This window comes from Mustelus asterias, chromosome 3 (genome assembly GCF_964213995.1).
Source record: "Mustelus asterias chromosome 3, sMusAst1.hap1.1, whole genome shotgun sequence".
In the NCBI taxonomy this organism is placed as follows: Eukaryota; Metazoa; Chordata; class Chondrichthyes; order Carcharhiniformes; family Triakidae; genus Mustelus; species Mustelus asterias.
In genome coordinates this window covers 90,946,398-90,973,629 of record NC_135803.1, presented here as the reverse complement: position 1 = coordinate 90,973,629, position 27,232 = coordinate 90,946,398, and the positions used below count along the sequence as shown (strand labels likewise).

General features: G+C 46.2%; 1 protein-coding gene across 1 annotated transcript in view; it reads left to right on the top strand.

The window, feature by feature from the left end:
• Positions 1 to 27,232, top strand: part of cacna2d2a (calcium channel, voltage-dependent, alpha 2/delta subunit 2a) — a 1,197,503-nt gene that overhangs the window by 99,626 nt on the left and 1,070,645 nt on the right. The window contains exon 2 of the mRNA XM_078209320.1: positions 22,669 to 22,750. Coding sequence (XP_078065446.1) covers positions 22,669 to 22,750 — 82 coding nt within the window. The remainder of the gene's footprint in view (positions 1 to 22,668; positions 22,751 to 27,232) is intronic.

Sequence of the window (27,232 nt, the reverse complement as noted above, 5' to 3'; positions counted from 1 at the left end):
TGTAGAGAAAGATCAACTTAGCATATGCCCTGCACAAGGTGGTCCTCAGTTTGCAAGAGACTTTGAGGTGAGTGGAACTAAGGGTGGAATTTTTCCATCCTGCCTGTCATGGGAATCATAGCAGCGGGACACGGACCATGAAAAGGTCCGTTGACCTCAGGCAGGATTTTCCGCATTTGGGGTGACCGCAGCTGGAAAATCCCGCTCTAAGCCTTTCTGCCATAGTGCTGAGCTGCTGCTGATGCACTGTACGCCAGGGCAGACCAACTCCTGCACTCCAACTCCATGCAGGATTAGTCTTCATGGACAGCATCTTGCTTCTGGCCCCATGAACAGAGGTGGACTTACACTTTTGGGGGCCCTGCTCACTCAATGACTTTGCTGTTCTGCTGACTGTTTGGCTGCCTGGCTATGCAATGGCCTCAGCTTTGCCCTCGTTTGCCCAGTTCTCCTCAGCTCCAGGGTTCAGGTTGCTCCTGCTCACTCAATGATCTAGCTGTTCTGCTCACTTGCTGGCTGTCTGCCTGGCTATCTGGTCTCCTCACCACACTCGTGGCATATTGCCCAACACTCCTCAGCTCTGCTGCCCTGGTCAAGTCACCCCGCTACTCCCCTTGGCAACTGTCAGTGCCTCCTTGTCCCTTGCACCTCACCTGTGCTCTGCTCGACAATGTGGGGGTTGAGAATCGCCCCGCTGCTCCCCTCAGTGACTGCAGGCCAGCACATGCCCTCCTCACTTGGCCGCCGCAAGCTCACAACCCCCAAGATAAGTTCACGGTCGCACTGTTTTCCTGCTCTAAGACGTCTCAACCAATCAGAACCCAGTGTTGCTCTGCATTGGTTGCTGATGGGCTCATTTGTATTTCATGAGCCTATTAGCAAATTCAGAGCTCTCAGCCTGTGATTAGTGCCCCAAAGCCTCTGGCCAGCATAGGGCCCCTCCATTGGTCAGGGCCTTATGGCTAGGCACAATGTGTTTTATTGTAAGTTCACCTCTGCCGATGGACCCTCTGACATCATTGAATTGGGGTTGGTGAATCCAAGGGTGTCATTTCTCCTGGTGCCACACATCAGTGTCAATCTGGACAGCACTGAGCTGTTGCACTCATTCAGCCATTGCAACAAAGATCCGAAAGGCAACTGGGGGTGAAGTGTGAGGTGAAGTGGGGGACGTTGGGGTGGGGAAGGAAAGGTGGCTTCACAAAGACAAAGGGGCCGATGTCGAAGTAGGGCTATGCAAAACAAGATCAATGGAAGGCAGAGGGAAGATCGAGGGAAGAGAAACGGAACCCTGACAAGGCTACATGAAATACTAATAAACAAGGGGTTCAAAGAGAAACCACATAGTTTACTCGAAGGGGATGTACAGAGACTCCAGATGCAGTGGTTAGAGATCCAGGTGGTGCTTGGGTGTCTTGCAGGTGATGGACTTTGGGGCATGGGGGCTGGTTGAATCAAGAAACAGACTTCTTCTTGAGGAAGCTAGCCTTTTCCTTCTGGGTTGCTGACATATTGCACATTCTAGTGAAAACAGGTGGGCTGGAGAGAATGTGCTGGCTCTGGGAATTTTAAACCCACCAGTTGACTCTGCTGACGAAACTGATGCCGGCCCACCAGGAGTTTCGGAGGGGAATTCACCCATGCGTAATTATGTGGCTTGGGATCCTGCCGGTTTGACTCGCGGGAAAGGTGCTGCTGGAGCCACCTGCCACCGCACTAAGGGCACGATCTTACGACCTCATCCTGCCATCATTTGGCGAGGCGAGGTGATACAATCAGATAGCGTCATAGAAGTTTGCAGCTTGGAAACAGGCCATTTGGCCCAACTTGGCCATGCTATCCTTTTTTAACTACTAAGCTAGTCCCAATTGGCCGCAGTTGGCCCATATCCCTCTATACCCATCCTACCCATTGTAACTTTCTAAATGTTTTTTAAAAGACAAAATTGTACCCGCCTGTACTACTACTTTTGGCAGCTTGTTGCAGAAACTCATCACCCTCTGTGAAAAAATTGCCCCTCTGGACCCTTTTGCATCTCTCCCCTTTCACCTTAAACCTATGCGCTCTAGTTTTAGACTCCCCTGCCTTTGGGAAAGGATGTTGACTATCAAACTGATCTATGCTCCTCATTATTTTATAGACCTCTATAAGATCACCCCTAAGTCTTCTACGCTCCAAAAAAAGAGTCCCAGTCTATCCAGCCTCTCCTTATAACTCATGGCATACTAGTAAATCTTTTCTGCACTCTTTCTAATTTAATAATTTAATCCTTTCTATAATAAGGTGAGCAAAACTTACACAGTATTCCAAGTGTGGCCTTACTAATGTCTTGCACAACTTCAACAAGACGTCCCGACTCGCCTCAGATGGGAGGCATAAAATGAGGAATTCACCCTGTTTCTCACCTCTCCTGATCATACTAGCCCTGTTTTTGCTGGCAAAATCAGCTTTGTGCACTGAAAGGGCGCAGAGCCGATTTAAATATTTATGTCATTAGTGAGTCCTGAACGCTATTGTCTGCACTCATTTGCACTTACCTCCACACGGTTGAGCTTCACACCGCTGAGAATCACAGCTGGTCTCCATCGGTGGAGACCAGACATGAAGACCATGTTGGGGGGATCAGAGGCCATTGAAACCCCTGGATGATCATGGTAAGGGCCAGGCAGTGCCCATGAGTTGGTATCACCCTGGCACTGCCCACCAGGCACCATAACTGTGCTGGGGCAGTGCCAAAGGAATGGGGCCTGAGGGGGTGTGAATCCTGAATGGGATGGGGCTATGACAGTGAAGGATAGAAGGGGAGATCCACAGGGGTGGTGATCAGGAAGGGTCAACTCTGGAGGGGTGGGGATCAGGGAGGGAAGGGGAACTCTTCGGGAGTGGTGGTTTGGGAGGGAAGGGAAACTCTACAGGGGGGGTGATCATGAAGGGAAGGGTACTCTATAGGGATGGTGAACAGGGAGGGAAGGGAATCTCCGCAGACAGGAGTGATCAGGGAGGGAAGGGAACCCTGCAGATTGGGGTGATTAGACAGGGCAGAAGCTCTGCAGAGGCAGTGATCAGGGACGGAAGGGGGAACTCTGCAGGTGTGGTGATTGGCAGGAGGTAGGGTTGGGTGGATGTGGGGGTGGTAGAATGGGTGGAGGTGGGGGGCTGGCAGGAGATCCCCCAGTACACTGGAAGATTGGGGCGCTTTGCAATGGCGCCCCAAGTGCTCTGCATCCATCTTCGCCTTAGCTTAGGCACCCCTCTCCCCCCCCCCCCCCCATCCCTCCGATGAGAATCGCATCCTGGCACTTTTTCGCATTAAGTGCCATAAGATTGTGATCCACAGCTTGCTGAATAAACTGGCACGATTCCCATTTTTTCACTTTCTTGGCACTTAGAATGTTTTTCTTAGGATCGCGCCCTAAGTCTCAAAAATTGAGAACTCCACCCTTTGACACCATCAATATCTCTTGGTAGTTTTATGCTCCCATCTATAATATTGTCTTTGTCACTGGCAAATTTTGAAATGTGGCTTTCCATTGTATCATCTAAGCTGTTATTGAATATAATTGATCACAATCTGTCAATGTAAGTACAATAAGTCTTTACTTAAAGTTGTAGTCGTGATCCTGAAAATCGTGACTTAAAGTGAAACAACTTTAAGTGAATCATGAATTCCAATAGGAATCAATGTTAAAGCCCTGGACAGTTAGATTCCTTCAGACATTTCTCGCCCGGAAACACCAACGTACAAGTTAAAATACTTACTGTACTTGTGTAGGACTGCATTTCCAGCCAAAAATAGCTTGCAAAATAAGTCATTAAATGTAAAAGAAATACTGTATAAATTAAAGGGGAAACATTGCAGGGCTATGGGGAAAGAACAGGGGAATGGCCCTGCATGTCATTGGGCAGCTCTTTCAAAGAGACAGCACAGGCATAATCGGCTGAATAGCTTCATTCTGTGCTTTATAATTTGATTACTTTATGATTAAAAGTTGAGGACAGGCCTCTGAATCTCATCCTCTGATCTTTTCCCTAAACTCCAGAAAAAGTCTCTGCCACATTTTCCTCTGGAAGGTTCAGAAACTTTGTCCCCTAAGTGCTTTCTTCTGTAGCTCTTCCACTCTTCCAGCTAAATGCATTACAAAAAATTGGTAACCTTTCAATCATGAAATGCTGCATTACATTTTCACATTCCATTTTATCTCTGCACGTTGCATTTAGTTGCCCCAATGATTTTCTTCCCAAGCATTTTTCACCCTTTGAAGAAAACATTTCCTGTGTCACAGATGGCTACTCAAGCCTTTCAATCACCTTCAGATGGCTTTCCAGTATTTGGCTTTCCAGTATTCTTTGCCTGATATCCCCGTCATTTCAATCGGATTTCTGTTCACTTGCTCTATACTGATCTGTGACTCCGCTGCACAATTCTGACCTTGATGTGCAACTCTGACGATGCACGCAAACAATGTAAAAACTGAAATGACAATGCAAATCAGAAAAACAGGCCCTAAAGAATAAACAATGTTAAAATAAAACAATGTTAAATGAGGTGACTTAAAGTGAGAACTTTTTGTGCCTGCCCCTTGCCTCTATTCTGCCTCCTACCACTCAGCCATCTTCTTAACCAGAATAATAATATGCCTTCAATTCTGTGAGTTTCAACTTTAATTAACAGCCTCTTATGAGGATCTTTAGCTTTGGAAGACCATGGGGGCTGATTTTTTCAGCGGTGTTTTCAAAATGAATCTCTCACACTATGTGCACTGCAAAGTGCACCAATGTGAATCAGTGGGTGAGGCCTATTCCCGCTGGAGAGGCCGGCAGCATAGCGCTGAGCGGACCACTGTGCATGCGCCAATTTGTCAGAGCCGAGATCGGCACATGCGCAGTAGCACTGCACAGCCGGCCTCCTGATCACTGGCCAGCTCAATCGCTGGCCAGCCGTGCAACCCCCGCATCGCTGGCACACAGACCCCCCCCCCCATGCCCCGATCGCTGGCCCCCCGTAGTTCCAATCTCTTCTTGAGTCTCCCGGATCACTGGGCTACAAAAGCAGCACAGCGGGCTGGGAGAAACGTCTCCCCCATATATGTAGGTTCCATAGATACTCTCCAGTCAACTAAATTATTCACCTCTTAAAATAATTCAATCAGGTTTGTGAGGCATAACCTACCCTTTACAAATCTCTCTGAACAGCTAAAGATTTTCAAGGTGTTCAGTCATCCCATCCTTAATTATAGACTCTGGAAACTTCCTGACAACAGATGTGAGTCTAACTGGTATTCCTTTTTTCGCCTTTAATAACAGAGAGATTTGCACATTTTTTTCAAACTAAATGAATGAACACTAATCGAGCGATCTTTGGAAGATTATAGTTAGGGCATCTGCAATGTTCTCACCTGCTTTCTTTAAAATACTGGAATAAAAACCATATGGTCCTTGGGATTTGCCTCCCTTTAATTCCTTTATTTTCATTTACTGTTATTTTGCTTATGCTTTTTTTGGTGAGTCCCGATCCCTGATTCAATATTCTTTTTCTCAGGATGTCCAAAATGCTGACCTCTTCACTACTGCAAATACAGATTGTTATGGGTAGGAGGGGAGTTAATTCAAACAGCCCTGATTTCTCCTCTCCCTGTCCATAAGCAGAAAGATGTTTTTGATTTCCTTCCCCCCTTTTAAGTGGTGGTGTATTTCCCAGCCCCTTAGTTTTGTTATCAATTTGCTATTAATAACCCCACAGCAAATTTGAGATAGAAGGAACCTCAAAGAGGTAATTTATTTGCTTGTGTGTGGAAGGTCACTACATTGCCTCTTTTTGCACTCACAGTAAACATAAGAACATAAGACCATAAGAAATAGGAGCAGGAGTAGGCCATCTAGCCCCTCGAGCCTGCCCCGCCATTCAATAAGATCATGGCTGATCTGACGTGGATCAGTACCACTTACCCGCCTGATCCCCATAACCCTTAATTCCCTTACCGATCAGGAATCCATCCATCCGCGCTTTAAACATATTCAGCGAGGTAGCCTCCACCACCTCAGTGGGCAGAGAATTCCAGAGATTCACCACCCTCTGGGAGAAGAAGTTCCTCCTCAACTCTGTCTTAAACGGACCCCCCTTTATTTTGAGGCTGTGTCCTCTAGTTTTAACTTCCTTACTAAGTGGAAAGAATCTCTCCGCCTCCACCCTATCCAGCCCCCGCATTATCTTATAAGTCTCCATAAGATCCCCCCTCATCCTTCTAAACTCCAACGAGTACAAACCCAATCTCCTCAGCCTCTCCTCATAATCCAAACCCCTCATCTCCGGTATCAACCTGGTGAACCTTCTCTGCACTCCCTCCAATGCCAATATATCCTTCCTCATATAAGGGGACCAATACTGCACACAGTATTCCAGCTGCGGCCTCACCAATGCCCTGTACAGGTGCATCAAGACATCCCTGCTTTTATATTCTATCCCCCTCGCAATATAGGCCAACATCCCATTTGCCTTCTTGATCACCTGTTGTACCTGCAGACTGGGCTTTTGCGTCTCATGCACAAGGACCCCCAGGTCCCTTTGCACGGTAGCATGTTTTAATTTGTTTCCATTGAGATAGTAATCCCATTTGTTATTATTTCCTCCAAAGTGTATAACCTCGCATTTCTCAACGTTATACTCCATTTGCCATATCCTCGCCCACTCACTCAGCCTGTCCAAATCTCTCTGCAGATCTTCTCCGTCCTCCAGACGATTCACTTTTCCACTTATCTTTGTGTCGTCTGCAAACTTCGTTACCCTACACTCCGTCCCCTCCTCCAGATCATCTATATAAATGGTAAACAGTTGCGGCCCGAGTACCGATCCCTGCGGCACGCCACTAGTTACCTTCCTCCAACCGGAAAAACACCCATTTATTCCGACTCTTTGCTTCCTGTCGGATAGCCAGTCCCCAATCCACTTTAACACACTACCCCCAACTCCGTGTGCCCTAATCTTCTTCAGCAGCCTTTTATGGGGCACCTTATCAAACGCCTTTTGGAAATCCAAAAACACCGCATCCACCGGTTCTCCTCCATCAACCGCCTTAGTCACATCTTCATGAAAATTGAGTAAAAGAGGGACAGAGAAAAGTCTGATGGCAGCAGGGAAGAAACTGTTTTTGAGTCGGTTGGTACGTGACCTCAGACTTTTGTATCTTTTTCCCAATGGAAGAAGGTGGAAGAGAGAATGTCCGGGGTGCGTGGGGTCCTTGATTATGCTGGCTGCTTTTCCGAGGCAGCGGGAAGTGTAGAGAGTGCCAATGGATGGGAGGCTGGTTTGAGTGATGGACTGGGCTTCGTTCACAACCCTTTGTCGTTTATTGTGGTCTTGGACAGAGCAGGAGCCACACCAAGCTCTGATACAACCAGAAAAAATGCTTTCTAGGGTGATCTGTAGAAGTTGGTGAAAGTTGTAGTGGACATACCAAATTTCCTTAGTCTCCTGAGCAAATAGAGACATTGGTGGGCTTTCTTAAATATAGCGTCCGCATGGAGGGACCAGGACAGGTTGCTGGTGATCTGGACACCTAAAAACTTGAAACTGTCGACCATTTCTACTTCATCCCCATTGATGTAGACAGGGGCATGCCCTCCACTACGCTTCTTGAAGTCGATGACAATCTCCTTTGTTTTGTTGACATTGAGGGAGAGATTATTGTCGTCACACCAGTTCACCAGATTCTCTTTCCTGTACAGTATCTTGTCATTGTTTGAGATCCGACCCACAATGGTGGTGTCATCAGCAAACTTGAAAATTGAGTTGGAGGGGAATTTGGCCATACAGTCAGAGGTGTATAAGGTGTATAGTAGGGGGCTGAGAATACGGCTTTGCGGAGCACCAGTGTTGAGGATGATCATGGAGGAAGTGTTGTTTCTTATCCTTACTGACTGTGGTCTATGGGTTAGGAAGTCTAGGATCCAGTTGCAGAGGGAGGAGCTGAGCCCCAGGTCACGAAATTTGGAGGTGAGTCTCGTCGGAATAATGGTTTTAAAGGTTGAGCTGTAGTCTATGAATAGAAATTTGACATAGGCGTCTTTGCTATCTGGTGTTCCAGGGTTGAGTGTAGGGCCATGGAAATGGCATCTGCTGTGGACCTGATGCGGTGAGAGGCGAACTATAAGACCATAAGACATAGGAGCAGAATTACGCCACTCAGCCCATCGAGTCAGCTCCGCCATTCAATCATGGCTGAAATTTTTCTCATCCCCATTCTCCTGCCTTTTCCCCATAACCCCTGATCCCCTTATTAATCAAGAACCTATCTATCTCTGTCTTAAAGACAGTCAATGACATGGCCTCCAAAGCCTTCTGCGGCAAAGACTCCCACAGATTCACCACTCTCTGGCTGAAGAAATTCCTTCTCATCTCTGTTTTAAAGGATCGTCCCATTAGCCTGAGGTTGTGTCCTCTGGTTCTAGTTTTTCCTACTAGTAGAAACATTCTCTCCACATCCACTCTATCCAGGCCTCGCAGTATCCTGTAAGTTTTAGTAAGATCCCCCCTCATCCTTCTAAACTCCAACGAGTACAGACCCAGAGTCCTCAGCCATTCCTCATACGACAAGCTCTTCATTCCAAGGATCATTCTTGTGAACCTCCTCTGGACCCTTTCCAAGGCCAGTACATCCTTCCTTAGATATAGGGCCCAAAACTGTTCACAATACTCCAAATGGGCTCTGACCAGCGTCTTATACAGCCTCAGAAATACATCCCTGCTCTTGTATTCTAGCCCTCTCGACATGAATGCTAACATTGCATTTGCGTCCCTAATTGCCGACTGAACCTGCACGTTAACCTTAAGAGAATCCTGAAAAACCTTAACCTTAATCCACGTTAACCTTCAGAGAATCCTGAAAAAGACCCCTTTATCCCCACTCTCTGCCTTCTGCCAGTCAGCCAATCCTCTATCCATGCCAGGATCTTACTCTCAACACCATGGCCTCATAACTTATTTAACAGTCTCCTTGTCAACAGGCACCTTGTCAAAGGCCTTCTGGAAAGCTAAATAAATCACGTCCACTGGTTCTCCTTTATCTAACTTCCTTGTTACCTCCTCAAAGAACTCTAACAGATTTGTCAGACATGACCTCCTCTTGACAAAGCCGTGCTGACTCAGTCCTACTTTATCATGTACTCTGCGATCTCATCTTTAATAATGGATTCTAAAATCTTGCCAATGACTGAAGTCAGGCTAACTGGCCTATAATTTCCCTTCTGCTGCCTCCCTCCCTTCTTAAACAGCAGTAGTGTTAAACAGCAACTGTCATGGATCCAGGCAGTCTGGGAGTCAGGAATTGATTTGTGCCATGTCTAACCTTTTGAAGCACTTCATAATGATGAATGTCAGAGCCACCGGACGATAGTCCTTGGCGCGCTGCCTGGCTTTTCTTTGGTACTGGGTTAATGGTTGTCTTCTTGAAGCAGGTAGGGACCCCAGATTGGTGTAAAGAGAGGTTAAAGATGTCTGCGAATACCTCTGCCAGCTGGTCCACACAAGATCTGAGTGCTCGTCCGTATACTCCATCTGGGCCAGTTGCTTTCCGTGGGTTGACTGTTAGGGAGGGACTTGGCATATATCCTGTGGCTGTCCACTTCTCTGACTCTCTATTTCTCTTTCATCCTTTAAGGCACTCATTAAAATCTGACCTCTTTGACCAAGGTTTAACCACTTATACAGTCAGAGCTTTATCTAGCTCGTGTTAAATTTACATGCATAAGATATATGGCACTGAAGCACGTCATTCGGCCCAACCAATCCATCCTACCTATTGCCTCCTCCCTCAAGTGCTTGTCCAGCTTCCGTAGAAATGTATCTGTACTATTCAGTTCAACCACTCCTTGTGGAATGGAATTCCACATTCTCACTAGTCTGGGTAATGAAATTTCTTCTGAATTCCCTATTAGATTTCTTGGTAATAATCTTACATTGGTGGTCTCTTGTTATGTTCTTCCCCACAAGAGGGACCAACCTTGCATAACCAACATTACTCAATTTTTTTACTGAGTAATACAGTAATTTACCTGGATTTTCAAAAGGCCTTCAGTAAGGTGCCCTATAGTAGATCAATGAATAAGGTCAGGGGGAATGTGGAGTTAGGAAACAAGTAGCAGAATGGATTGCTCCATGATTATATATGTTTTTTATTCAGTTCCCCAATTTGTCTGTGTTTTCTTTTTCCTCCTCCCCTCCACTATTAGTGCTCTGTAGACTGCACCTGCTGGTGTGAGTGATCCTTTAATATTTTTTATCTCTGTCCATATGGATTTTATTTTTGATTTGCTGACAGCTGTGTCACTTTCTCTAATGTCATATCACAAATATGTACAGCTACCCCACCTTGTCGTTTTCCCTATTTTTTTCTATATCCTGTTTTATTTAGTTCCCAGGCCTGCTTTTTTCTGGCTGTTTCTTAGTAATCCCTGTGATCTCTGGTTCCTTCCAATTACCTCCAGCATTGCTGTTTGGACATATAACTCATTTTTAAGAGAATTTCCTTTCATTTTATTTAAACCATCTTTTTAGACTCCTGTTCTTTAAGTATTTAGTCCCTTGCCATCAATCTCGTCCCTTACTTTATTCTTTCATAAGCTTTCCTTTCCTATTTTGTAAACATTTAGCCTTCTGACATTTCTTGCAGGTCTCCCTCCCTGCCTCCTAATCTTACTAGTTTAAAGCCTCTGCAACTTCTGGGATTCCCCCAGAAAGTTTACCCCCTTTCTACTAGTACAGACTCCCCCCACCTCAGTTCAGTTGGAGCCCATTCCATCGATACAGCTCCTTCCTGTTGCAGAACAGGTGCAATTGTCCCGTGAAAAGGAACCCCTCTTTCCCACATCAGCTCTTTAACCATGTGTTAATTCTCCTGTTCTGTCTGTTTTTCCACCAGTTTACTCATTGTTCAGGCAATAATCCAGAGATTATTACCCTCAAGGCCTGCTTTTTAACTTAGAGCCTAACTTCTGGTAAGCTCCTGTGAAATGGATGTTTCATTACATTAAAGATACTATCTAAGTGCAAGTTGTTGTTGGAAGTGGAGGGGTGGGGAGGGTGCAGGAGGGTGGTGGAGGAGGTGTGAACTTATATCTAGGATCGAGTGCCTAGCTTGATTGGGTTGCAATGAGTAAAGTAATTGGGATTGAAAATTTGCATTTCTGGCTGTAAATTCCGATGAGACATGGTCCTTCTCTATACTATTATCAGGGAGATGGGAAAATGCCTTCACATCTTCTTGTTTTGCATAATGCTGCCATGCAATCAATCGCTTTTTGCATTTTCTGTCCGGTAAGGGTTCTTCAGTTTTTTATCAGTTCGTGATTGCCCATTCCTTTTTCTCCAAGGAAAAATATTTCAGAATTGATTTGACTTTGGGATGATTTGCTTGACATTAGCAGATTGAAACAAAATTAATACATTGATACACTCAATAATCCCATATTTGATTCAGGCAGTTTTGCACTATGCCGAGGCATCATTGATAGTTGAGAAAACAGACGAGTTCAGGAGAGATCTGTAGTAGCAAACATATCACAGGGTCTGGGAACCTTTTCCACATTGTTCTATACAGGCCTTCAAGAGAGCATACTATATAGATGTTTTCATTTGTTCATGGAATGTGGGTGTTGTTTGTCAGTTGTCATCAGTGTGTCAACAGCCTGTGTGGTTCTGGACGATGTTGTGCTCCTTGAGTGTTGTTGGAGCTCCACTCATCCAGGCCAATGGAGAATATTCCATCACACTCCTGACTTGTTACTTATAGATAGTGGACAGGCTTTGGGGAGGCAGGAGGTGAGTTACTTGCTGCAGAATTCTCAGCCTCTGTCCTGCTGTTGAGACGTGGAGATGCCGGCGTTGGACTGGGGTAAACACAGTAAGAAGTCTCACAACACCAGGTTAAAGCCCAACAGGTTTATTTGGGAGCAAAAGTTGCTACCAAATAAACCTGTTGGACTTTAACCTGAAGTTGTGAGACTTCTTACTGCTGTTGAGGCCACAGTATTTATAATTCTGGTCCACATAAGTCTGTGGTCAATGGTGAGTCCCAGGTTGTTGAGAGGAATTCTGTGATGGTAATGGCATGTTGATGAATATCAAGGGGAGATGGTTAGAGTCTCTCTTATTGGAAATGGCCATTGCCTGGCACATGTGGTGTGAATGTTGCTTGCCACTTGTCAGTCTAAGCCTGAATGTTGTCCAGGTCTTGTATTTGAGAAGGAACTGCTTTGTTATCTGAGATGTTTGATACTAGCTGGATTGGCGGCTGGAAGTTGACTGGAGCTTTGTTTTCGTCAGGTGTGTAATTTTAGTTTGTTAACGTAATAATATTAAGAAGAAAAATAGAATCTGCCCAGAGATGTTGAGACCACTCATCTTAAAGTCAATAGCTAGAAAGATAATGGAATTCTTACCAGAGGTTCGACCACTGAGTCTATATGGGTAGAACTGAGAAATAAGAAGGGGGAAATAACTTTGATAGGGTTGTACTATAGGCCCCCAAATAGTTGGTGGGAAATTGAGGAGCAAATATGTAAGGAGATTACAGACAGCTCCAAGGAAAATAGGATGGTAATAGTCGGAGATTTTAACTTTCCCAACATTGACTGGGACAGACATAATATTAGAGGGTTGGATGGAGAGAAATTTGTTGAGTGTATTCAGGAGGAATTTCTCATTCAGTATGTGGATGGCCCGACTAGAGAGGGGGCAAAACGTGACCTCCTCTTGGGAAATAAGGAAAGGCAGGTGACAGAAGTGTTAGTGAGGGATCACTTTGGGACCAGTGACCATAATTTTATTGGTTTTAAGATAGCTATGGAGAATGATAGGTCTGGCCCAAAAGTTAAAATTCTAAATTGGGGCAAGACCAATTTTGATGGTATCAGGCAGGAACTTTCAAAAGTTAATTGGGGAAGTCTGTGGGAAGGCAAAGGGACATCTGGTAAGTGGCACGCTTTCAAAAGTGTGTTAACCAGGGTTCAGGGTAAACACATTTCTCTTAGAGTGAAGGGCGAGGCTGGCAGAAGTAGGGAACCCTGGATGACTCGGGATATTGAGGCCCTGGTCAAGAAGAAGAAAGAGACACATGACATGCATAGGCAGCTGGGATCAAGTGAATCCCTTGAAGAGTATAGGGGGTGTAGGAGTAGAGTTAAGAGAAGAATCAGGAGGGCAAAAAGGGACACGAGATTGTTTTGACAGATAAGGCAAAGGAGAATCCAAAGAGCTTCTACAAATACATAAAGGGCAAAAGAGTAACAAGGGAGAGAGTAGGGCCTCTTCAGCTTCAACAAGGTCATCTATGTGCGGATCCACAAGAGATGGATGAGATCGTAAATGAATATTTCTTTCTCATCAGTATTTACTGTTGAGAAAAGCATGGATGTTAGAGAACTTGGGGAAATAAATAGTGATGTCTTGAGGAGTGTACATATTACAGAGAAGGAGGTGCTGGAAGTCTTAAAGCGCATCAAGGTAGATAATTCTCCGGAACCTGATGAAGTGTATCCTAGGACATTGTGGGAGGCTAGGGAGGAAATTGCGGGTCCCCCAGCTGAGATATTTGAATCATCGATAGCCATGGGTGAGGTGCCTGAAGATTGGAGAGTGGCAAATGTTGTGCCTTTGTTTAAAAAGGGCTACAGGGAAAAGCCTGGGAACTACAGGCCAGTGAGCCTCTCATCTGTGGTGGGTAAATTATTGGAAGGTATTTTGAGAGACAGGATCTACAGGCATTTAGAGACGCAAGGACTGATTAGGGACAGTCAGCATGGTTTTGTGAGTGGCAAATCATGTCTCACAAATTTGATTGAATTTTTTGAAGGGGTAACCAAGAAGGTAGATGAGGGCAGTGCAGTTGATGTTGTCTACATGGACTTTAGCAAGGCCTTTGACAAGGTACCGGATGGTAGGTTGTTGCATAAGATTAAATCTCACGGGATCCAGGGTGAGGTATCTAAATGAACACAAAATTGGCTTCTTGACAGAAGCCAGAGGGTGGTTGGAGAGAGTTGTTTTTCAAACTGGAGGCCTGTGACCAGCGGTGTGCCTCAGGGATCAGTGCTGGGTCCACTGTTATTTGTCTTTTATATTAATGATTTGGATGAGAATATAGGAGGCATGGTTAGTAAGTTTGCAGATGACACTAAGATTGGTGGCATAGTGGACAGTGAAGAAAGTTATCTCCAATTGCAATGGGATCTTGATCAATTGGGCCAGTGGGCTGACGAATGGCAGATGGAGTTTAATTTAGAAAAATGCAAGCTGATGCATTTTGGTAGATTGAACCAGGGCGGGACTTACTCAGTTAATGGTAGGGCATTGGGGAGAGTTACAGAACAAAGAGATCTAGGGGTACATGTTCATAGCTCCTTGAAAGTGGAGTCACAGGTGGACAGAGTGGTGAAGAAGGCATTCGGCATGCTTGGTTTCATCGGTCAGAACATTAAATACAGGAGTTGGAATGTCTTGTTGAAGTTGTACAAGACATTGGTAATGCCACACTTGGAATACTGTGTGCAATTCTGGTCACCCTATTATAGAAAGGATATTATTAAACTAGAAAGAGTGCAGAAAAGATTTACTAGGATGCTACCAGGACTTGATGGATTGAGTTATAAGGAGAGGCTGGATAGACTGGGACTTTTTTCTCTGGAGCGTAGGAGGCTGAGGGGTGATCCTATAGAGGTCTATAAAATAATGAGGGCACAGATCAGCTAGATAGTCAATATCTTTTCCCAAAGGTAGGAGAGTCTAAAACTAGAGGGCATAGGTTTAAGCTGAGAGGGGAGAGATACAAAGGGGCAATTCTTTCTCACAGAGGGTAGTGAGTGTCTGGAACAAGCTGCCAGAGGTAGTAGTAGAGGCGGGTACAATTTTATCTTTTAAAAAGCATTTAGATAGTTACATGGGTACGATGGGTATAGAGGGATATGGGCCAAATGCGGGCAATTGGGATTAGCTTAGGGGTTTTTAAAAAAAAGGGCGGCATGGACAAGTTGGGCCGAAGGGCCTGTTTCCATGCTGTAAACCTCTATGACTCTGGGAGAAAATAGAAAAACAACTAGAAATCAAAAATACACTAATGAATCGTTAGCACGGATTTCAAAGGAGGAGTTGAATTATTTGAATAAGGTATACAGAGTGTACAATTATAATCTGGCAGAGGGATGGAAAAACCTTATGGCTTGAGGACCACATCTGGGGCATGGAAATTATATGGGGAGGGCCGAACATAAATGCTCCAGAAGTGAACACTTATAATAAAGATACATTTTGGTACAAATAAACATGAATGATTTATTATCATAATAATTATACCATCATAATGACATTGCATACAATAACAAAACCAAATGCATCCTCTTTTTCACATTCTTTTGGCTTAATGTGAACAATGCAGCTGGTCCCTCCGCTTTAGAATGGTCATCATTCTTTTTCTCTCTCCACAAATGCTGCCTGACTTGCTGAGTATTTCCAGCATTTCTATTTTTATTTCTTATTTCTCGTATCCACAGTATTTTGCTTTTCTCTTGTCAATATAAATGCTGCTTTACTGTGATCTAGTTTGTGGTTTGCAAGAACCACCAAGAGAAGAACAGTAAAGAAAAATGTGGAGAGACCAAAAGACATCTCAGAGTTAGGTAGTACACCATGTGGGGAGTACAGTGATCTGTATCCTCTCTCTATCTCTCATTCTTAGAGCTGGGATTTAATAATCTCAAAACACATTTTAAAATGTTCCTGCCAAATGCATATATAATCTGTTCCACACCTGTTCGGGAACACATTCCTAATTTTCAATTTCCTCAAAACACAAAACCCTAACCTAAAATGACACACTCTTCACTTTCTATTATATTCATCATCTCTCTTCTAAAAATCCAAACTATAACTGCACCTCTGGCAGTAGCAGAAGATGATTTTTCAACTCTAATTTTCAGAAGAGTATAACCAACTAATTGCTGAGATGTCCATCTCAAAACATTAAACCAAGATTGTTTGTGAAGACCTTCACTCATGCACATTTTGGAACTCTCTACAGGTAGCACCATTTATGCTTTGATATTTCAATTTCTTGTCCAGCAGAATTATAGATCAAGTTTTTTGCTGGATATACAAATCTGCTACCTCTGGCTTTTTTGCCAATTGCCTTAAATCTGTGTCCTCTGGCTGCAGAGATTACTGCCACCTGAAACAATTCCGCCTTATTTCCTTAATCAAAACCTTTCATGATTTTGAATGTCTCCATTAAATCTACTCTTCCTTTGCTCCCAAGAACAACCCCAGCTTTTTGCACCTCTTCAGTTAACTGAAGTTTCACTTCCCTGGTGCAATTATAAATGTGGCTTTCAGAATTTATAATGTAAAAAGTGGAAAAGAAGACAGGGTGAGGATACAAATGCAAGATTTTTAATAGGTTATAGATACATAACCATTCTTGTGGTAAAGACATTCTTCAGTGTATTATGATGCCAATACATTATGGTCCCAGGTTCAGATCTTGAACTACCAGGAACCCATGGCACCAGATTGCAGCAAGAAGCAGCAGCTTCATTGAGGGAATGAGAAAATTTGGGAAACTATATAAGAGTTGATTTTTCATAAAATGTATCAAAACCTAAGTGAAAATTAAGTCGAAGATTTTAAATCACAGTGTGTGGGGTGTAATTTTTCTGCCCTGTTGCGCTGATCGAGTAATATAGCAGGGGCAGGAAATATTCACAGAAGCACTGAAACACGAAGTGCGCATGGCGCCGGGCCTTCTGTGGTCCTCCCAGCCAATTTTTTTCCAGCGCGATATGCATCGTGTCCAGAATGGGCGCAATGTCAATTTACATGCATTTGAATAGGTTACCATATCATTAGCAAGTTCAGCATAGCCCTTTAGAGACATAGAAACTAGAAGCAGGAGTGGGCCATTCGGCTCTTCGAGCCTGCTCTGTCATTCAGTTTAATCATGGCTAATCTTCGAATTCAATATCCTGATTCCCCCCTTCCCCTCATATCCCTTGATTCCTGTAGCTCCAAGGGCTATATCTAATTCCCTCCCCCAGACCTTTTCCCCCTCTCTGATGTGATGTCACACCAGCATCATTTACAGCTGGTCAATAAACGTCTGGGCGAGGCGCAGCAATAGTGAAGGGGAGCGAGAAGTTAAGTAGTTCCATTGAGTGGCAGCCCCAGAGTGTGGGGCGGGGATACCCAGGCGCTGCAAAGTTGCTGGGTGAGGTGGGGGGGTTTGCATGGGTGCTGGGGCTTGGGAGGGCCCTTGTTGGTCCAGGGGTCTGCAGGCCAGGGCTTGAACCTGGCTCCAGGCTTATGGTGGGTGCATTGCCCTGCCTGCAGCGAGACCCTGGAGGGGTGCCATATGAGGTCCACCACCAACCCCATGAATTCGACCTGTTTGTTCTGCAATCTCTCTCCTGGACAGGCACTGTGGCTGACTGCAGACCTTGCATCCCAGGCCCCACAAACAGTAAGAGGCAGCAGGTCTGGCAGCTGCTGCTCCAATCAAGGATCTGCAGGTATTAACATGTCTCCTGACACTGCATGGACTCAGCAGTGTTGCCTTCAATGGAAGCTCATCTCGTTATAGTCACGAGGCTGCCCCTCCCTGTCTGACTGAGATGGCCATCATTGTGGCAGCCGCTGAGGAGGAGCAGGTTGTCCAGCCATTGCAAGGGCCAGCCAGGATCAGATGCCACAGCAGGAGGGCAGTGCGCTCCTGGTCAGGGCTGGAACATGGCAGCGCATCCTCCCGCAGGGGGGCCAGGGGAAGGAGGAGGCAGAGACCCAGTGTCTACAGGAGCCGCAGGTCCTTCGAAGGGATGCCAGAAGCTGCATGCCACCGCAGGGCAGGCTCTGGCTAAGTAAGGAGACAGTACGGCACCTGTGTGAGGTCCTTCTGGCACCTTGAGGGACAGGAGGACACCCTCTCCCGGTGGAAGTTAAGGTCGCGGCAGCCCTCAACTTCGACGCCACTAGGTCCTTCTAGGCATCCAGTGGGGCGGCATGGTGGCACAGTGTTTAGCACTGCTGTCTCACAGTGCCAGGGACCCAGGTTCACTTCCAGCCTTGGATCATTGCCTGTGCAGAGTCTGTACATTCTCCCTGTGTCTGCGTGGGTTTCCTCTGCGTTCTCCAGTTCCCTCCCACAGTCCGAAAGACTTGCTGATTAGATACATTGGCGATGTTAAATTCTCCTTCAGTGTACCCAAACAGGCGCCAGAGTGTGGCGACTAGGATATTTTCACAGTAACTTCATTGCAGTGTTAATGTAAGCTTACTTGTAACATTAATAAATAAACTTTAAAACAAATCTGTGGTATATCGCAGCTATCCATGTCCAAGTGCATCCGCCAGGTCTGGCAATTACATAAACTCCTTGAATGTGCAGTTTGTGCGTGACCACAGGATGAACATCATGAATGTGTGTTCACGCCACGTGGGAGCGTGCACGACAGCAACGTGCTCCGGAGTTCGGACATTCCGGTGCTGTTCGAGAACCAGCCAGGCTCCCGGGATGGCTCATGGGGGACAAGGCACAGCCTGGTACCCAGGCCAACATTGCGAGGGTGACGTCCGCAATGGAAAGCCTGGGTCAGGAAATTGCCCCCATGGGTGACAGGCTGCAGGCCATCCTGGAGACACAGCAGGCCATGGCAGCGGCACAGCAGGTCACAGCTGAGGATGTTGCTGGCATTCTGGAGGCACATCAGGCCACGGCCACGGGTGTCGGAGGACTTGGCTGATGACACCAGTGCGGAGGCCAGAGACCGAAGCGGAGACCCGTTACCGTGAGGCCCATGCTGCCACCCAGTCTGTCATCGAGCAGCGCAACAAGCTCCTGAAGATCTGATTCTGATGCCTGGACTGCTCTGGGGGTGCCCACCAGTACAGCCCCATGAGGGTCTCCCGCATCATCGTGGTCTGCTGTGTGCTCCACAACCTGAGGCAGTAGCTGGGAGACTTCCTGGAGGAGAAAGAGGAGCAGGAGTGGGAGGATGAGGAGTGGCACAGGAGGGTGTGGAGGAGGAGGTCGAGGAGGAGCTGGAGGTTGAGGACAGGCGGTGCTAGCGAGGGTCCGGCAGCAGGGCAGGACGGCAATGGAGGCACTCAGCACATCCAGGTTCACACATTAGCTGCTGTGTAGTCTGGCAGCTGCTGCCTCCACCCCCCCATCTCACCCTTCGTCGTTACAGCTTATATAGATCTCTCCCTTGTGCTGCAGACAGTTTGGGCGAGTCATGTGCCCATTTAGTCAATTTCAGGGAGAACAATATCGGGGTTGCTTGGTTTCAATAGATGGGGAAGCAAGAGCTACTCTGCAGGAGTGCTGATGGGGTTAACTCTGCAAGGGGGAATGCTCAGGGGGAGGGATGAGAAGCCGGCAATGTCCGGGGAATGCTGAGAGGCCTGCAAGATCCAGGATGGGGTCGAGAGTCCGGCGATGGCCATCTCTCCCGCTCTCTTGCCCCTGCAGGGAAGAGTAATCTGTGGCTAGTAGTGTACCAGTGATGGTGTATCCCTTTACAGGCCCAGCTTGGTCCTTCTCCAGTGTCTCCTCTTGGACTTGTACTCATCTTGTAGCCGGTTTTCATGTGGATCCACTGTTGAATCGGCTGGTTCTGTTTCATCTTCTTAGCGTGGAATCGCTTCATCCTGAAGGTTTTGTGGGATGGCATGGCCGCACGTCTACTCTGGGAGGAGGGATCGGCTACAGACTGGCAGCGGACCCCCCCCCCCCCCCCCCCGCCGACCAGAGGATGATCTGGGTCCCACCCCCCCTCCTCCCCCCCCACCTCCTCCTCCCACCCCCCCCCCTCCCCCCCAACCAGAGGATGATCTGGGTCCCGCCCCCCCTCCTCCTCCCACCCCCCGCCAACCAGAGGATGATCTGGGTCCCGCCCCCCCGCCTCCCCCCCCCCTGAGGATGACCGTCAGAGAGCCGCTCTCTCCGCTTTCTGCTTTGTTTTTCTTTCGCGCCCGGGCGCGCTCGGTCAGATTTTTTTCGAACTGCACATGGGCAGTTCAGAGCTCCGATCAGTCCACCAGCGCTAAGCCCCGCCCACAGCGTGAATCAGACCGGCGCCGGCAAAACGCGTATGGGCGCTCTGGAAAGAGGATTCCAGGCGCGGATCTATTTGACGCCCGGATTCGGCACTTAGACTCAAAATGGTAAAATCAGGCCCAAAGAGCAGAGAAATCTAAGAGTACAAATACACAAATTGATGAAAGTAGTGAGACAGCTCAATCAGGTCATGAAGAAAGAAAACTAGGCTCAGGTTTATTCCTAGAGTGATAGGATATAGAGGCACTGACAAAAATATTTGCAAACATGATACCAAAACTGAGGTTATACCCATCAGAAAAGGATGAAAAGAGTCTCAAGGCTGAAGGACGGAGCAGGATAGATACCTTTAAAATTAGGACCATGTTTAGTGGAACTCGTCCTTACAGGGAGGAGTTGAGGTGAATATTATAGATGCATTTAAGGGGAATCTAGATGAGCATATGAAAGAGAAGGCAATATAGTGTTCTGCTGATAGTTTAATGAGGAAGAAGGGAGGAGGGTCGAGTGGAGGATAATTGGGGACAAAGATGAGTTGCGTTGGATGGTCGTTTTATGCGATGTGTTTAAACTCCAGTGGCAGCATTGTTGCCTCTACTGGTGATTTCTATATCTTGGCTCCTACTAACCTGCAGCTGGGTAAGTTTAAAAGTTTAAAGTTTATTTATCAGTCACAAGTAGGCTTACATTCACACTGCAATGAAGTTACTGTGAAAATCCCCTAGTTGCCACACTCCAGTGCCTGTTCGGGTACACTGAGGGAGAATTTAGCACGGCCAATGCACCTAACTTGCACATCTTTGGACTGTGGGAGGAAACTGGAGTACTCGGAGGAAATCTTCGCAGACACAAGGAAAAAGTGCAAACTCCACACAGATAGTGACCCAAGCCGGGAATCAAACCCAGGTCCCTGGCACTGTGGGGCAGCAGTGCTAACCACTGTGCCGCTGTGCCGCTAGGTTCTATAGTGTTTGTTACTTGCAGTTTGTTCCTACAGGGCCATAGAAGGAAATCATGGACCCTGGTGCTACTCCTGTTTCTGGGCCCCTTATTCTCCACCACTCATCTCACCCCGCCCCCTACTCCACTTTAACCCTCTCCTTCAATCATGGATGATGTTTTTTCACTTGGATTCATCATCACTCAGCTCACCAAACAATCACAGAAAGGTCCTAGTAAAATGATAACATCCATTGTTGGAAGCGGCACAGTGGAAGTCCAAATATCATCTGATATATATGCAGCCTGGGTCATTAAAATTAATAGTAGCAATGATATAATGCAGTGCTAGTTTTTGTGCACCATACAAGTGATCCCACTCTGACTATTAAATAAACAGAGGTCCAAATTTTACTTTAACCGCATTGTGCAAAATTGTTAATTTGACAGGAAAGTATCTCATTAGTTATTTATAACACTGTGCAGATGATAACACTGATTTTAGTGACTGCCTCAGCCCTCATTAACATATTCTGCATATTGCACCATATGGACAGGACAACTGAAAATTTATATTTGGAGAAAGATTCAATACTTTCAACTCTGATAAACTCCACAAAATCTTTTCCATTCTGTAGTAACGTTTATTTATTACTGTCACAAGTAGGCTTACATTAACACTGCAATGAAGTTACTGTGAAAATCCCCTAGTCATCACACTGTGGCGCCTGTTTGGGCACACTGAGGTAGAATTTAGCATGGCTAATCAAACTAACCGTCACATCTTTGGACTGTGGGTTTTCTCCGGAGCACCCAGAGGAAACCCACCCAGACACGGGGAGTACATGCTAATTGCGCACAGACAGTGACCCAAGCTAGGAATTGAACCTGGGTCCCTGGTGCTGTGAGACAGCAGTGCTAACCACCATGTTACTGTGCTACAGGAGTAAAAGAAAACTTTATTCTGTCTGGGTGCATGGCCAACCCCCCCCCCCCTTCCAACCCTTCTCCTTCTCACACTCCTCCCCATCTTCCAATCTCCCTGCTCCCCACCCTCTCTAATTTCCCTCTCCACCCTCTCCAATTGCCCTCTCCAACCCCTTGCCTTCTCACACTCCCCCCGCCCCCCCCATCTTCCAACCTCCCCGCTTCCCACCCTCTCCAATCTCTCTCCTCCCAACCCCTCCAACCTCACCCCTCCCTAACCCTCAATCTCACATCACACCCCACCCCCAGCTTCCCATATCCCTGTACAAATCCCTGCCCCCAACCTCTGGCTGCTGAGTTTGGATGACTTGAAAACTCTGTTTAAAACATTGAGCCTGGCCCCTCCCTAGCCGCCGGACTCTGGTGTTTGGCACCTTCTGAGTATGGTAGTGAGTAGACTCAAATTTTTGTGTGCAGTACTGACTGAGGTTAGTTGTATTGATCACTTAGCCACTATCATAAGTGACCATAATGTGGGACTAATTATAATGTTGGAGTTTGGTAGTTCGTAGAGTTTGAGTATGATTTTAAAATAAAGACACTAAAACATGAACAATCACCACCTTTCCCTTGAAGCACTGAAGGATTGGCAGATTATAGTGCTTTGCATAATGAGATTCCCAGTTATTACAACTTTCTATTTTCTTAGGATTCAATACTGGGCTGGGAGGATTGAACAGGAGCTGGATCAAGTAGTCCGACAAGTCAGTGGGATTCAACAGCTTAAAGTGGTAAGTGTTACAATTTAACACCCGTATTAGATAGAATGTCAGGTACTGTATGTTTCCCACATGATAACAGGGCCTACACTTCAAAAGTACTTTATTGGCTGAAAAGCTCTTGTAATTTTCTAAGATTGTGAAACGCATTATATAAATGCTAGGTTTTTTTCTTCGTATAATCTGGCATGTTGAATGCTGTGTTTTGGCTGGAAGTTACATGTATGGGTTTGCTTGTTTGATACTGAATGCTAGCTCAGGCACGATATCAGATCTTCTGTTTTGGCCAATGTGATAGTTTTGGGTGTCACTTCAGCATATGGCAGATACATGGCAATTGCATGATTAGTAAACATCAACTTTAATAACCTCTGTACCAAACATTATCCAAGTCTTTCAGACTTAAATTGTGCGTCCCCCCTCCCCTCACGCCCCACCACATCCTCCCATCCTATCCCCGTAACCCCACACATTTACTATAGCTACATAAGAACATAAGAAATAGGAGCAGGAGTAGGCCATCTAGCCCCTCGAGCCTGCCCCGCCATTCAATAAGATCATGGCTGATCTGAAGTGAATCAGTTCCACTTACCCGCCTGCTCCCCATAACCCTTAATTCCCTTACCGATCAGAAATCCATCTATCCGTGACTTAAACATATTCAACGAGGTAGCCTCCACCACTTCAGTGGGCAGAGAATTCCAGAGATTCACCACCCTCTGAGAGAAGAAGTTCCTCCTCAACTCTGTCCTAAACTGACCCCCCTTTATTTTGAGGCTGTGCCCTCTAGTTCTGGTTTCCTTTCTAAGTGGAAAGAATCTCTCCACTTCTACCCTATCCAGCCCCTTCATTATCTTATATGCCTCTATAAGATCACCCCTCAGCCTTCTAAACTCCAATGAGTACAAACCTAATCTGCTCAATCTCTCCTCATAATCTACACCCCTCATCTCCAGTATCAACCTGGTGAACCTTCTCTGCACTCCCTCCAAGGCCAATATATCCTTTCGCAAGTAAGGGGACCAAAACTGCACACAGTATTCCAGCTGTGGCCTCACCAATGCCTTGTACAGATGCAGCAAGACTTCTCTGCTTTTATATTCTATCCCCCTCGCGATAAATGCCAACATCCCATTTGCCTTCTTGATCACCTGTTGTACTTGCAGACTGAGTTTTTGCGACTCATGCACAAGGACCCCCAGGTCCCTTTGCACAGTAGCATGTTGTAATTTTTTTCCATTTAAATAATAATCCAATTTGCTATTATTTCTTCCAAAGTGAATAACCTCGCACTTGCCAACGTTATACTCCATCTGCCAGATCCTCGCCCACTCACTCAGCCGATTCAAGTCTCTCTGCAGACCTTCCGCTTCCTCCTCGCAATTCACTTTCCCACTTATCTTCGTGTCGTCAGCAAACTTTGTTACCCTACACTCAGTCCCTTCCTCCAGATCATCTATGTAAATAGTAAACAGTTGAGGCCCCAGTACCGATCCATGCGGCACGCCACTAGTCACCATCTGCCAACCAGAAAACACCCATTTATTCCAACTCTCTGCTTCCTGTTGGATAGCCAATCCCCAATCCATGCTAACACCCTACCCCCACCTCCATGTGCCCCAATCTTCTGCAGCAACCTTTTGTGAGGCACCTTATCGAATGCCAAAAACACCACATCTACCGGTTCCCCTCCGTCAACCGCACTAGTCACATCTTTATAAAAATCCAGTAAGTTCGTCAAACATGACTTTCCTCTCATGAATCCATGCTGCATCTGCTTGATCGAACCATTCTTATCTAGATGGTCTGCTATTTCTTCTTTAATGATGGATTCCAGCATTTTCCCAACTACAGACGTTAAGCTAACCGGCCTGTAGTTACCCGCCTTTTGTCTACTTCCTTTTTTAAACAGCGGTGTAACAGTAGCTGTTTTCCAATCAGCTGGCACTACCCCAGAGTCCAGTGAATTTTGATAAATAACTACTAACGCATCCGCTATTACCTCTGACATTTCTTTCAGTACCCTGGGATGCATTCCATCCGGGCCCGGGGACTTGTCTACCTTCAGTCCCGTTAGTCTACCAAGCACTGCCTCTCTAGTAACAATAATTGTATTGAGTACCTCTCCTCCTACCAACACTCGATCGTTAATATTCGGTAAACTATTTGTGTCTTCCACCGTGAAGACCGACACAAAAAACCTGTTTAAAGTCTCAGCCATTTCCTCATTTTCCACTATTAAATCCCCCCTCTCGTCCTCCAAGGGTCCAACATTCACTCTAGCCACTCTATTCCTTTTTATATATTTGTAAAAGCTTTTACTATTATTTTTTATGTTTAGAACTAGTTTAGTTTCATAATCTATCTTTCCTTTCTTTATCGCTTTCTTAGTCATTCTTTGTTGTTTTTTAAAGCTTTCCAAATCTTCTAAGTCTCCACTATTTTTGGCCATTCTGTACGCATCGGTTTTTAATTTAATACTCTCCTTTATTTCCTTCGTTATCCACGGCTGGCTATCTCTTTTCTTACAGTCCTTCTTTTTCACCGGAATATATTTTTGCTGAGTACTGAAAAAGATCTCCTTAAAAATCCTCCATTGTTCCTCAGCTGTTCTACCTACCAGTCTGCTCTCCCAGTCCACCCTAGCCAATTCAGCCCTCATCCTATCGTACTCCCCTCTGTTCAAGCAGAGGACATTGGTTTGGGACCCTACTTTCTCCCCCTCCATCTGCACCAGAACTTCGACCATATTGTGATCACTCGACCCAAGAGGGTCCTTCACAAGAAGATCCTTAATTCTACCTGTCTCGTTACACATTACCAGATCTAAGATAACTCGTTCCCTCGTAGGTTCTGCAACATACTGTTCAAGGAAACTATCCCGACAGCATTCTAAGAACTCTTCCTCCATCCCACCACGTCCAACTTGAGTCAGCCAATCAATATGCAGATTAAAATCCCCCATGATTATTGCCATTCCGTTTTTGCACGCATCCATTATTTGTTTGTTTATAGCCCTCCCCACCTCAACATTATTATTTGGGGGCCTATAGACCACGCCTACTAGTGTCTTTCTCCCCCTACTATTCCTTATCTCCACCCATAATGATTCCACATTTTGCTCCTTAGAGCCTATGTTGTCCCTCACTACTACCCTGATATTATCCTTTATTAACAGAGCTACCCCACCACCTTTTCCATCCTGTCTATCCTTCCTAAATGCCTGATACCCCTGGATATTCATTTCCTAGTCCTGGTCACCCTGTAACCACGTTTCTGTAATGGCCACTAGATCATACCCATTTGTGCTGATTTGTGCCATCAACTCCTTTACTTTGTTCCGAATGCTTTGGGCATTCAGGCAAAGTGCCCTTATTCCAGCTTTTATCTGGACCCGAATTGTTGAATTGTTATTAACCTCCTCCCTCTTACACTGTCTATAACCCTTCTCTGTTTGCGAGCTAACTTCCTCGCTCCCAGTCACCTCGTCTTGATCCCCTCCCCCCAACCTATCTAGTTTAAATTCTCCCCAGTAGCCTTAGCCAACCTTCCCGCCAGGACATTGGTCCCCCTGGGATTCAAGTGCAACCCGTTTTTTGTGTACAGGTCACACCTGCCCCTGAAGAGCTCCCAATGGTCCAGGAACCTGAATCCCTGCCCCCTGCACCAGTCCCTCAGCCACACATTCATCCTCCACCTCACTCCATTTCTGTCCTCACCTTCCCGTGGCACAGGCAGTAATCCTGAGATTACTACCCTTGCTTTCCTTCTTCTCAGCTGTCTTCCTAATTCCCTATACTCTCTTTTCATGACCCCTTCCCCCTTCCTACCCACATCAGCGGTACCAATATGTACCGCTACCTCCGGCTCCTCTCCCTCCCACCTCAGGATTTCTGGGACTCGCCCAGCAACATCCTGGATCCCGGCCCCAGGGAGGCAGACCACCATCCGAGACTCCCGCCTGCCTCCGCAAAAACATCTGTCTGTCCCCCTTACTGTCGAGTCCCCGATCAACACTGCCGTCCTCCGCTTTTCCTTAGCCCTCTGAGTTACAGGGCTGGCCTCCACTCTGGAGACACGGCCACTGCTGCTTTCCCCAGGCGGGCTGTCCCCCCCAGCAGTACTCAGGCAGGAGTACTTGTTGTGTAGGGGCACATCCACTGGGGTGCTCTCTGTCACCCGAGCTTTCCCCTTCCTGGCTGTTACCCACTTGTCTGACATCTGCGTAGCCTGCACACCTTTGGACTGTGTGAGGAAACTGGAGCACCACACGTGGGGAGTACATGCAGACTCCACATAGACAGTCACCCAGGCCGGAATTGAACCTGAGTCCCTGGCGCTCTGAGGCAACAATGTTAAACACTGTGCAGTCCAAATCATCATTCCTTTTCTCAGATCTTTCTAATGAATTTTTGTCCTTTCATTGGCAAGATGTCCAAACTTCCTTAATACTCTGGCTTCACCTGCATTATAGCTATTGATACACAAATGTAC